The 12,837-nt window shown below is 41.5% G+C and overlaps 1 protein-coding gene across 2 annotated transcripts; it reads left to right on the top strand.

Moving 5' to 3' along the window:
- The first annotated feature begins 1,467 nt into the window (after window positions 1-1,467).
- klhl24a (kelch-like family member 24a) lies at window positions 1,468-12,506 on the top strand. Of its 2 annotated transcripts, none has more exons than XM_085930406.1 (8): window positions 1,468-1,742; window positions 3,782-3,889; window positions 3,983-4,827; window positions 6,129-6,313; window positions 7,997-8,115; window positions 10,359-10,547; window positions 10,784-10,972; window positions 11,034-12,506. In XM_085930406.1, exons 2-8 carry the CDS (start codon window positions 3,815-3,817, stop codon window positions 11,232-11,234), a joined length of 1,803 nt encoding a protein of 600 aa, XP_085786532.1. In that variant the 5' UTR covers window positions 1,468-1,742; window positions 3,782-3,814; the 3' UTR covers window positions 11,235-12,506. The 2 variants fall into 2 exon arrangements, with proteins under 2 accessions (XP_085786532.1, XP_085786533.1); XM_085930407.1 differs by lacking the exon at window positions 1,468-1,742 and adding an exon at window positions 2,764-2,787.
- Window positions 12,507-12,837: the final 331 nt, after the last annotated feature.

Consider the following 12,837-nt stretch of genomic DNA (forward strand, 5'->3'; position numbering starts at 1 on the left):
ACGTCACGTCAAGGCGAGCTACAAGATGTTATTCCTTTTCATTCATCTTTCTGGAGTTTAAAATGACGCATATGTTTAAACTATTTCACATAATGTTGATATTTTTGCAGGAATTTATTTTGCAGGTTTGGATACCTTCAGCTTCTGTATGTTTTATTGAGTCAGGAATGCTAACCACATTATCAGCAGTTCCCAAAATTAAAAAAAATAAACAAATAAAAATAAAACGATATGCTATTGCACATTGCATAACCACATCGTATTACATCTAAGATTTTCAAAACTCATTTTTTGTGTATGAGTCTTTCTTTAAAAAAAAAAAAAAAAAAGTGACTCCAGCAGCACAAGCAACCATTGTTTCTTGGGCAGCACATTTTACCCACCAACGCTCTTTGCTCTGTCTTCAAACAAGTGATTTCCAACATGGGCGGCAAGCATGCTTTTGCTCTATTAGTTTCTGTGCGTCCTTGTTTGTCAACATATTTGCATATAGTAGTACGTATGTGGATATTATAGTCTATGTAATAACTTGTGTCTTGATCTTCAGCCACAGCAGTATTTTTGTAATATGTGCCCTATGATTGATGGTGTACAATAATATTGTGGCTTGTGCAACAACTGAACAGCAGAGGGACACAGTCTTCTTTCACACATTGCAAACACTAATAAAAGCATTTAAAGAGCCCCCAGGGCCTAGGGTAGCTGTCCCAAATCTTGTTTGTCCTTGTTATCTGGATGGAAATCAGATTATCTGACCACTATACAAGAATTTGTTATTAGTGACGCAATAGAATTTGGAACTTTTGTAGCTGCAAAGAGTACTCGCCTGGATTCTGTACAGTTTTAGTTCAGTTCCCTCTAAATGAAAGCTCATTTTTTGGGAAAATATACACCATATATCCCCATTTTAAATATGTATTTTCTCTGTTCCAGATCAACAGAGGCCTTTTCAGAATCAGTTGCATGCCATTTCAACCAGCACAATAATTTTCCATTGTTTGTGATAGCAAAAACAATTTTAAGTGGGGGGATTTAAGAACATAATCGCGGACTAATTCGCAGAACTTGGAGTGGAACTCTCAGAAATATGTTGCAACGGGCCCAGGAAGTTATGACGTCTTTTATTTGTTGCCAGGCTGGGCTCCTCCTACCCAGCCTTACCTGAAAAAAAAGGGATTATTATTTTTATACGTTCCCACCACTTCCATATCGCTTAAACACACGTCTCGTTGTTATAACAGGCTCTTCTATCAGCAACAATGGAAAAGTTTTGATTTTTACGTCTTGCCAATTTGTACTTTATTCGTGCCGTTTCTTCTTCAAAACTCGAGTTTGTTTGCAAACAAAAGCGAGCCACGTGGAGAACTTTGGTCTTTCTGGGAAGTGTAGTTTTTATTCAAGTCAAAAAGCCGTCAAGGAATTATTAAAGAAACTACATCACCCAGAATGCACCGCCGTCACCAGCTGAGTGGGCGCTCAGGGGAAGGAACTTTTTTTTGTGTCAAGTATAAATAGCTTGTGTGTTTACAGTTAGTTACATCGAGTCCTTTGTTAGTGGAATCGTATTGGTGTCAAAATGTGCGGGCTGCGTAACAATCTACGCATTGTCCCATAATTCATCGTGGGGAGTTTTTAAAAATATTTTCATAACGTTTTTTTTTTCTCCCTGAGGGCTTTTTTTCCCCCCTTACCGCTTTTGTCTCCTAACCAAGAAGGAAGCCTCAATTGGAAACCATTCTAAGGTAATAGTAGTTTTCTATAACCGATGGCAAGTTAATTTCAAATAATAACGGTTTTCCCAATGTCTTGGTTATATTACAGCTAATTTGGATATTTTTTGAAGTGTTGGCTGACGGTCGCCACCGAGATATGTCCCCTTTGTTTACTACATGCGCACGTTTTCCTGTATTTCAATACATTGACTGGCATTTACTGAATGTCTACTTTATGATACATAGTTATTACACTAGTTATTCATCCAAATATTACAACTGTTGTAGACACTTATAAAAAAAAATTAAAAGTATTATACTATTTTGAAACTCACATTACGTGGGTATTAATAAGTAACATAGTCAATAATAGTTAATTAGTAAAAAAAATCTTAGTAAAAACAGAAAAAATACTGACGACTGAAATGTACTTAGATGGACCTGAAGAAATACAATACAGTTATAACTAAGCAAAATGCCCCCCCCAATGATATACACTACATTGTTGCTAGCTTGCATTGTCTGAACTATGATGCCATCAAATCAAGTTTCCCATAGCTTTGCTAAAGTGTGAAATGAGTCTCAAAAAGGTTATATTAGCAAACAACTAAATTTATTGCCAAATCATTTGCCAAAAATAAAATTGCTATTGTGATATAAACTGAATTCAAGTGTCATGTGTCACCAGAATTTAGTCAGCAGCCTTGTGGCCCAACCAGTCCATTTGTCTTGATGAGGTGCTTGTTCACATCCTAAAAGCAGGTTTACTTATTTACCTCGCAGGTGAAAAGCCTGCCAAAGTCTAAAAATAACTTGCTGTAAATGACCTCACTCCTGCAGCTGTCAATCTGTCAAACAGCTGCTTCTTTTTTTTTTTTTTTATCAGGACATATCCCCGCAGGAAGTTATATTCCGATCAAACACTATTTTGTGCAGAATTTCCTAATTGAAATGAATTTCATCACTTTTTATCCATTGCAGGGTGCGGCCATTTTGCCACTCGCTGTCCACTGAAAATGACATGACTGTTGACATCTCCTGTCACAACCAATCACAGCTCAGCTTCAGAAAACTGGTGAGCCGATTGGTTGTGCTCTGTGATGTCATTAGCGGTCGACAGCAAGTGGCAAAATGGCCGCCCCCGGAGATGGTTCAAAACAAATGTATTTTGCCCATTTAATTCATATTCTATAAAGAAAACATAAATCAGAACACAGTATATTGATTAATCGGGCTGCATTGAACAACATATTACAAAGAAAGGTCAAAGGTTGACTTCCCCTATATTACACAATTTTAATTTAAGTAAGCAAAATTTGTATTCAACATTTTCAAATGTATCCCAATGGTTTAATTTATCACATGACTCTTAAAAAGTTTATTATATTTTGGCACAGAGTTAATGTTCAAACTATGTATACTGTTACAGTGGATTACAATAGTAAATCTTCTTTAAGGAATAAAACTTCTGCCTTGATGTTGGTCGTGATGTTGGTCCTTGGAAAGCCAAATATTTTTTGGAGGTATCAAAAGTTTAAAAACCACTGCAGTATAGATGGAATTTCCAATCTGTGTTGTATCAGTGTTGATAATGTGTTGTCCTGGCGAGGCTCCGCCCCCAGCGGTTGAAAACAAACCTGACTGACATGTTACATGGTCCTTCCAACGGTTGCTCAACCTGTCTCCTGCCTCTTTGGCTCTTCCGCCTCACGGAGTCTATTGTGCTCCGGGGGACAACTGTTTAATATCAGTAATGAGCTAGAGGAAGTGACAACACATGCGTGTCTGCCAGTCATATATAGATTTTAAACAGAAGGGTGTCTGTGATGTAACTGATGTCAAACAATTAAGAATATCGCTCCTTGCCTCTCATGTGTGTGCTCAATGTGTTTATTTGACTTTGTGTGCTTTGTTTGCCTTTGGTGTGTTTTTTTTTTTTTCAATTTGCTTTTTAACTATATTGATTCAAACAGTTTGCTATGTACTATGTGATTCATAGATACACCTTCACAAAATAAACGCAATACTTGTTTTTTGCTCCGGAAACAAACGATACATGTTTTCTCCAGATCATCTTGAGTCTCCTTTGAAAGGCTGTCGCCATGGTGTTGATTCTGGGCAGACGGATGAATAGGGAGGAGAACAGCATCAGAGACTCGCCGGCTGTAAAACGCAAGGTGTGTTGGAAAGAGTCAATCTGGTCTACCATTTATGGTAACTGAGAAAAGCCCACTTGCTTGTTGCTATTTAGCTAATATAAACTTCCTCAGGTGTTTGAGGTGGACCCTAAGACACTGGCCAGCCAGGAAGTGTTGGACTTCTGCTCCGGCTCCTCGCACTCCGAGGGCATCCTGCAGGTGTTCAACGAGTTCCGCGACTGCCGCCTGTTCACCGACGTGGTCATCAGCGTACAGGGCCGCGAATTTCCCTGCCATCGGGCCGTACTCTCGGCGTGCTCCTCCTACTTCAGAGCCATGTTCTGCAACGACCACCGCGAGAGCCGCGAGATGCTGGTGGAGATCAACGGCATTCTGGCCGAAGCCATGGAATCCTTCCTCGCTTACGTTTACACCGGCCGTGCCAAGATCACCACGGAGAATGTCCAGTTCCTCTTCGAGACCTCCAATCTCTTCCAGATCGCCACGTTACGTGACGCTTGCGCAAAATTCCTGGAGGATCAGCTGGACCCGTGCAACTGCCTGGGCATCCAGCGCTTTGCGGACGCTCACTCCCTCAAGCAGCTGGCCAGCCGTTGCCGCTGTTACGCTCTGGCCAATTTCTCCGATGTGGCCCAGCACGAGGAGTTCCTTGACCTCCGCAAGGAAGAGCTGGAAGAGTACATCGACAGTGACGAGCTGTCCATTGGGAAGGAGGAGTTGGTGTTTGAGGCCGTGATGCGCTGGGTTTACCACAGTGTGGAACACCGTAAGCCCATGCTGAAGGCCTTGCTCCACCATGTGCGCCTGCCACTTTTGCACCCCAACTACTTTGTCCAGACGGTGGAAGGAGACCAGATCATCCAGAACGCTCCGGAGTGCTACCATCTCCTCCACGAGGCCAGGCGCTACCACGTGCTTGGAAATGAAATGATGTCTCCCAGAACCCGGCCACGCAGGTACATTTTTGCCTTATTATTGCTCACGTGAAGTAAAACCGGTATGCACAGGGGGAATACACATTCAAACAAATATTTGAATGGATTGATTGTTTGCTACCTTGATGTGGGTACCCACATTCCAAAAAGCTAGAGTTGAACAATTAATCAAATTGACGCAGAGCGCAAGATGAAAACGTGTTTTACTTTGGTTACAACTGGTTGGTGCCACTGGCAGTGAAGTTGTTTTATTTTTGCGCTTTTCCACGCGTGTGCGCGAGACAAAGAAACAGGGAGTGTTTCTTTGCTAAGTAAAGTGCGTCTGTGTTTTGTAGCTCCTGTTCAAGTATAAGTGATAAAGGAGGAAGTAGGGCATGTTGATACAGTCGCTTCTTGCAACTGCAAAACACGCACTGACCCTGATGACCTGTTGTAACGGCTCGTGTTCCGAAGTCGTCGAGTCGGCGTGCTGTGTATTGTAGCTGTATCCAGGCAGGTTTGTTATGAGCGGGAAGCAAAGCAGACAGTTGGTGTCTTTTTTCAGTTTGCTCCCAGGGGGATCAATTCTCCTCTGCTCAAAATAGTTGATTGATTCTCTCTCTCTTTCTACGTCTGTGCCATTGGGAAGCTTCCAGAACATGCAAACAACATCACGTGAGCAGATTTTAATTAATAACACAAGCCACGCCTGACTTAGACTGACTCATACACGTACGAACGACATAATGATAACCTGCCTTCTCTTATATCACAACAAAGGGAAGCTGGATTTCTCCAATCAGCAGTTTGGAACATAACAACGATGTGATCATAGAAATGGAGTTCAAGTTTTGTTTTTGCTAAAGCTGAGATTGATAGAAGTGCTTGAAAACGAACTTTGCTTTCGAGATAAGTAAAGCGACAAATGCAGTAACGTCACTTCGGTCTTCCTTGTCATAATAAATCCTGCAAAATATTGCCGTCAGTGTGTGTACATATTATTCAGTGCCTTTGGGTTCAACATCCTTGCCAAAATGTCCTCACTCCATGAAAAGATAGCTACTTAAGCCTATAGTAGATAGAAAATATCCGACAAAGGAGCTTCCATACAAGTAAGCTAACAGGCTAGAATGTATTTGTAAATAAACTCTTGAATTCCCCTTACAGGATCTTTAAGATTCAATACAGACGCTCTCCAGCTCACAATATCAACCACAACGTCACATAGCTTTGTCACAACCGCAGGACATTTGGCAGAGAGCCTTCAAATTCTTTATTTATGTAGCACCCTGGGCATCTTTGTTGTTTGCATCTCTTAAACTCAAATCTCTTCCTGTTTCTAGGTCAACTGGCTACTCGGAGGTGATTGTGGTGGTGGGCGGTTGTGAGAGAATAGGGGGCTTCAACCTGCCCTACACCGAGTGCTACGATCCAGTGACGGGGGATTGGAAGTCGCTGGCCAAACTCCCTGAGTTCACAAAGTCGGAGTACGCCGTGTGCGCCCTCCGCAATGACATTCTCGTGTCAGGTAAGAGCCTGGTGTCGTCACATCGGTAACAGAAAATCTTTCAGTCGTGGCTTTCCCAAATACGAGCGTAGGCATGAATCAATTTTGAAACATTTCCACAGAGGTAGCTGCTCGAATTTCCGCAGGTTGTGCATTCCACATTCCATATAGAATTATTCATACTCTTAAATAGGACATCTGGTTTCTTGGCTGCAATATTTTATCATAGCCAGTAAATTCTCCCGGCCAAGTGACCATGACTGCTTTTTGTCCAGGCTTTTTTTTTTTTTTCCCCCTAATGCATCTAAGTTGAGTCCAAGGAAAATATGAGAGCAACATCTGGATGCACTCGGTAGACTACTGTCGAGCGGGTCTTTAAGGCCACCGTTTGTTTCTATCACTCGAAAAGATACGACGTAGCGCTGACGGTGTTGTTTTGAAGCGTGGCTAGCGGTGCTAAAACAGGACTAGTGGTATGATACGGGGGGGGGGGGGGATTACACATTACAACATTTTTTTTTTCTTCATTTCAGAGCCAAATTTTCAATGTCTAAAGTTCAATGTTTTTCTTCTTCCATGTTTTTGGGACTGTGGAGGTGATTTTTTTTTTTTCTTTTTTTTTCATCGTGTTAAATGTTCTTTCAATTATAAGTCGTGCTCAAACATGCCCAGCGCAAGCTGAAAACACACAGGACCAAAAAAAAAAAAAAAAAAGCAGCAGTTGAGAAAGAGGGAAAAAAAAGAGGGCGGGGGGAGTGGGGGGAAACGTGGTGTTTCCTTCAGTTGAGTGTGTCGTGTTTATGTTTTTTTTTTTTATGAGCTGACTGCCAAGTCCTCACGTGTGCAATCTATCTACCCCCAAGAATCCGCCTGGAAAAGTCAACACAACCCTCCCCCCCCCCCGTCCATCTCAAAGACACACACACGTGCACTCTTTCTTTGACCCGTTTCCATCATATTTTTCTTCTCCTGCTTTATTTTTCTATTTCTAACTTTACTCAAGTTCCTACCCTGCTCCACTCTGCCTGTTCCCCCCCTTGAGGATGGGGGCAGAGGGGTGGGCAAGTTGATCCAGCACAGCTGCAGTAAGCTGTGGTCTTAAACAGCATGTGGCCCTGAATGTTTATCCAGAACCACTCGTGCTTTCCCTTCCAGGACAACAAGTCTTGACAACCACCGAATGGCTTCAAACGACCATTCCAATCATTTTGTTTGTCGTCGTCCACATTTGCCTACCAGCCTCGCGTAGCTCATACGTTGCCTTACAGTTACTTCCTCAGGCGACGAGAATCATGATTTCATACTGTATGTACGAAAAAGCAGTATGCCTACTGATTTATAGCATTTTTTTTTTTCAAAACTATTCTGCAAGATTACAAGGGGTGCCTTTGTGGTAGTTCTCCCCTCCAACGGCCTTGTGACTTTTATTCAAATTGTTCCAACTCATAAAACCTTCAGGGCAGCAGGCTGTTTGGCTCTTAGACTTTGTAAACAGCAGTCAATTGATGACGGACACATCTTGAATCACTTCCTTCATCGTCTGTAATGTCATCAAAAACACGTCATATGTCATTAATCCGTATTTATCTTCTAGAATTCAAACTGTCAAACCCAAAAAAAACAAACGTATTTAACCCGATACAATCACCAGAGATCTTTATTATTTGGGCCATTGACTATTTTCTGGACTTGTGTGTGTTCCAGGTGGTCGCATCAACAGCAGGGACGTGTGGATGTATAACTCGCAACTCAACCTGTGGATCAGAGTGGCGTCGTTAAATAAAGGTCGCTGGAGACACAAGATGGGTGTCCTGCTGGGCAAGGTAAGTGTGCTGTCTTTGAACATATTTGCGCTACAGAATGAGTCAGAGCTTTCAGACGACTTTTATATCCGTTTACTATCTAAAAACCGCAGACGTACAAAAAGTTGCTTTTAAACATACCTGTGTCTTTGTGATTGACGGTAATGACCTCGCCACTTGTCTTCAGGGACAAAAAAGGAAGTTACTCTAAATTCTTGTCGCCTCTGTCGATAGCCTGCATTTTGCTTATCAGGCGTGTTGGGCAATGAAGTCGTCTCGTTACAAGCAACAACACCGGTGTCATCGTTTAATTGTGTTTGTGTTGTGTTGTCTTGGAAACTGTAGTACTAGTTTGCACAATTTTCAATTTCTTATATTTTGACGAAAGCATTTTGATCCTCCATCTTGGCTCCGGCTCTACTCGCTATGCTATTTACATTCCCGTGTAGGAGTATACGCCAACATATACGATAAGGATTGATATTTCAAGTTATGTCCTAAAATAGTTCTCAAACTGCATCGACAAGTCTGCCTGTGCAGTATTTATTTTTGTGAGTCACAACATTTGTTGACCACTGGCATTGCAAGTCTTCAGAGGTTCTAATTATCAGACAAGGACAACAGCAATTGATCATTAAATACGGGCTTGGGATTCAGATTCAACTCTTTTTTATTGTTTTGAATTTGTTCATGGTTTTCAAAGAACTGGACTGGAAGTGAATTGGCTAAAGTTCATTACTAGCTTGACTCAGCTCACGAGCCAAACGTGATACAGTGCTCACACATACTTACACACACATAAATATATCTCTCGGTTGACACATTCTTCTTACTCCCAGACGAGGTTCATGTCTATGACTTCTTCCCGTTGTCTGATGCACACGTGTGCTTTTCGCTTCACGTGTCGTCGTCTTCCCCCCCCCCCACTCTTTTTCACATTGCATTTACGTTACTTTTTCATGTCCAGTAAATATTTGTTTTTGTGTTTAACTGTTCCCACATACAGCGAGATTCAGTTCCTTGTCAGTGGTTTCCTCTTTCTATTTTCAGTTTCCCCATGGACCGTAATTTCCCATTTTAAGCTGCAGCACAAACGGTCACATCATGAGAAATCATTCCCACGTTCGCTTCGGTAAAAATGTACCTTTTGAGTACAGTGTAGAAGTTGGACTCATCACACAAATACACCTCTGTCCTGTCGATGATCCCTGTTAGAGTTGCACAAAAATAGGTCTTGTCCCTGTCTCAGCTGTTCTTTTCCATCACCATTTGTATTTGTATCAGTTGCTCATTGACTCTACTCTCTGGGACGGATTAATGGCATTTGTATTCACTTCAGTAGGGAAAGATGATTTGAGATAGGTCAGGTGGAGTCACCGCAACAACTTATTCATCAATGACATCATTGATCACTTTTGATTGTGTGGCAAGTTGTCACTTTTGAATGGGGCATTGATTGCTAGTCGCCACATATAAAGCAACTCATTCACTTCCAGGCCAGGCTTGTGGGTTCGTCGGGTTGGACATGCAAATATCAACGTTCAACGTGCGCGTCCTCCCTTTTCCCTCCTCCTTGGCATGTCTCCCTCACTTCCCCCCCTCCTCTCTCCTTGCCCCTTCTTGGTATTTGTTTTCACTGTATATTACTCGGAAGGATAAGAAGACATTACAAAGGCATGAGACTTACGGTATTATTTCTCATTTACAGAACGTAAATCAATATTCTGTCATATTGAAATCATGCAACAGGTTTACACTTGGTTCTGTGTTGACTTTTGACTTGAGTCACTTCTCGTTTGGGTGGCGGCGACTTTATTATGTACGTCTGCACAATTTAATTACACTCACTCGAATATAATATAATAGACACTATTGTGCAGGTGTACCTAATATCATGACCGACGACCGTAACACTACATAGCCGTCTTCACATTTCGTTTTCCGGCCTTACCTTAGTGTTGATAGAGTTAGGGACACTCAAAGGAATGTGTCAATATTAAACAGCGGCTTAAGATCTATCTATCGTGTGTATGGCAGTCAAAGGACAATAACAATGGCCTGTGGGCCGGAGTTTACAGACGTCAATCAGAGGTTCTGTTTTTCAAAACAGTGCGTCATTTCTTTTCCTCTCCGCACTAGAAGGACTGGTTCTCTTTTGTGCAATCACATGTTCACCTTTGTAATTAGATGATCCGTTTACCGTTCATTCTAAAAGTGCACGTAAGGGGCAAAGCTTTTTAGTCTGCCACTCCTCTCTATTCCAGGTTTACGCTGTGGGTGGCTACGATGGCCAGAGCCGCCTGAGCAGCGTGGAGTGTTATGACTCTTTCTCAAACCGCTGGACAGAGGTGGCGCCCTTGAAGGAGGCGGTGAGCTCGCCGGCCGTGGCCAGCTGCGCCGGCAAGCTCTTTGTGATAGGAGGAGGGCCTGACGACAATACCTGTTCAGACAAGGTGGGAAACAGATGTCTTCTTTAAACACACATCCTTGGACAAATAGTGATGACAGCTGTGGCGCTGTCAGCAGTGGGGAAAAAAAAACATTTCATTTGTTTTCACGAGACAGGAAATGCAAATTAAAAAAGATAAAAATAAAAAAAAAAGATAAAAAAAAGATATATCAATCTGATGAAAATTTGCACGTCAAGATTGCTGGTGAAGTTTCCACAGCATGTTTTTTTTTTGTTCAGGTCCAGTGCTACGATCCAGAGAGCGACACTTGGCTCCTCCGCGCCAACATCCCCATCGCCAAGCGTTGCATCACAGCTGTGTCGCTCAACAACTTGGTGTACGTGTGCGGCGGTCTCACCAAGTCCCTCTTCTGCTACGACCCTGCGGAGGACTACTGGATACATGTGGTGCATACCTTTGCAAAACAGGTAAGGATATTTTGCTCACACTTAAGTCAACTGGCAAGGTAACTTTTTTTTTTGCTCGTAGGAGAGCTGCGGCATGTCGGTTTGCAACGGGAAAATCTTTATCCTGGGCGGCCGAGGGGAAAACGGCGAAGCGACCGACACCATCATGTGTTATGACCCGGCCACGGGCATCATCACAGGGGTGGCCGCTATGCCACGTTGCATCTCCTATCACGGCTGCGTAACCATTCATCGCTTCAACGACAAGTATCACAGGCCATGACCGGAAACACGCATGCACTTACCATGTTTGAATGCATCAACACACACAAGAATGATTCAGTTAATTTATTTTCTCACAGCATCATGTAGCAACACTCATTGTGGTGCTGTGAATACTATTAGATCACCTGATAAAATAATTTGTCAAACATGCAACAGGATTTCTAGGAAGTGACCCAAGAACGTCCAAACAATGGCACATTAGTTTTTTGTTTTTTTTACATACTTTACAGGCTGTCTAAAATGTCACTATATACTTCCAAATCACAATTTTGTCCCTTTTTTGTTTCAGCTATCATTTAAATAGATGAAAGGCTAACAGCAATTGAGCGCTTAGATTTAAACACATTAAGACCGTTGAATCATAAAAATAATATCGTGTCGTATAATTTGACAGCCTGATCAAATATGTTTCAAATCTGACATGATTCCCTTCATCTCGCTTTTGCATTCATTCAATTGAACTCCTTCCACGTCATATTTTTTTAAGCTTTATTTTGCAATGCTATCATTTATATTAATCACATTACTGGTATTGTTATTGTATAATATAAGTTATAAGTGCGTGCATTTTTTTTTTTTTTTTACAAAGTTATTGTGTACACATGTAGCCATGTGGATTGTGATTGCGTCATAGTATAGCGGGCATGTGGGTGTTGGTGTCGATGTAGCGGGAGATGTTTTTGTAGACCAAACCTCCTGATTCGAGTTTGCTCTGAATATAACGGTTGACGTGTCAACGTAGTTTACGACGTAGTTTGGATAGTGTCGGCGATGCATTGCTGCTGCTTACACCTTTCCATGAAAAGACACAAGATGTAACTCGGGTTAACCGTAGATACCTCCGTGTATGTTTGTGGCTTTGTGAGTGGGAGGATATGTTTCAAGCACTAGCCCTGACTAGAGGTCAGTACAAGTTTTATTTTTTTTATTTTTACAATAGATATTGATAGAAAAGCTGTGCTGTGAATTTTTGTTTTTTTCTTGAAATATCAGCTTTTGTTTCTGAGAGCCCCAATTGTGCACTTTGACAGAATCATGTTAAATAGATTAGTTGACTTTTTTTTCCCCCTCTTCCTTTTTTTTTCCTGTATTGGTAAACTTTATTTGCTTTCACATGAAACGTGGAGGAGATTGTGTAGGGCGCCGCTGTTTGGCCACACAATGTAACAATTCAGATTTGACAACAAACATGAGAGGGCAAAGTTCAAGATGTGAGAGGTTTGCCTTAGCTTGTGTTCAGCATTTTTTTTTTTTTTATAACTTAAGAAAACATGGACATAACAATCCATCAATTAGTTTTTCTCAAAGGGAGGTCAAAATGCACGGGGGTTCCGATGAGCTGGTAAGATATGGTCGCAGAGGTTGATTGAAAATAAGTGTGCATTTCGGGATTTTACCAAGTACTTACTCCAATGCAATAACATCACAACCTGCAATGTTGATTTGTGTTCCATTTGGATTATTTTCTATTTTGAGATTTACACACGTTTGCTTTAATAATATTTACATTCATTTTGTGTTTTTATTTTGGAATGGGATTGTGTGTTTTTGTCCAAAAAGCATCAAGATCCGAACTATTTTATGAAAAAAAGTAGTTTGAT

The sequence above is a fragment of the Syngnathus leptorhynchus genome, chromosome 14, assembly GCF_054491065.1.
Source record: "Syngnathus leptorhynchus isolate UIUO chromosome 14, UIUO_Slep, whole genome shotgun sequence".
NCBI classification, from domain to species: Eukaryota; Metazoa; Chordata; class Actinopteri; order Syngnathiformes; family Syngnathidae; genus Syngnathus; species Syngnathus leptorhynchus.

Coding starts and splice junctions, on each gene's coding strand:
- klhl24a (XM_085930406.1), top strand. CDS start 3,815: ATGGTGTTGATTCTGGGCAGACGGATGAATAGGGAGGAGAACAGCATC. Junction 4,828..6,128: donor CCCAGAACCCGGCCACGCAG/GTACATTTTTGC, acceptor TCCTGTTTCTAG/GTCAACTGGCTACTCGGAGG. Junction 10,973..11,033: donor TGCATACCTTTGCAAAACAG/GTAAGGATATTT, acceptor TTTTGCTCGTAG/GAGAGCTGCGGCATGTCGGT.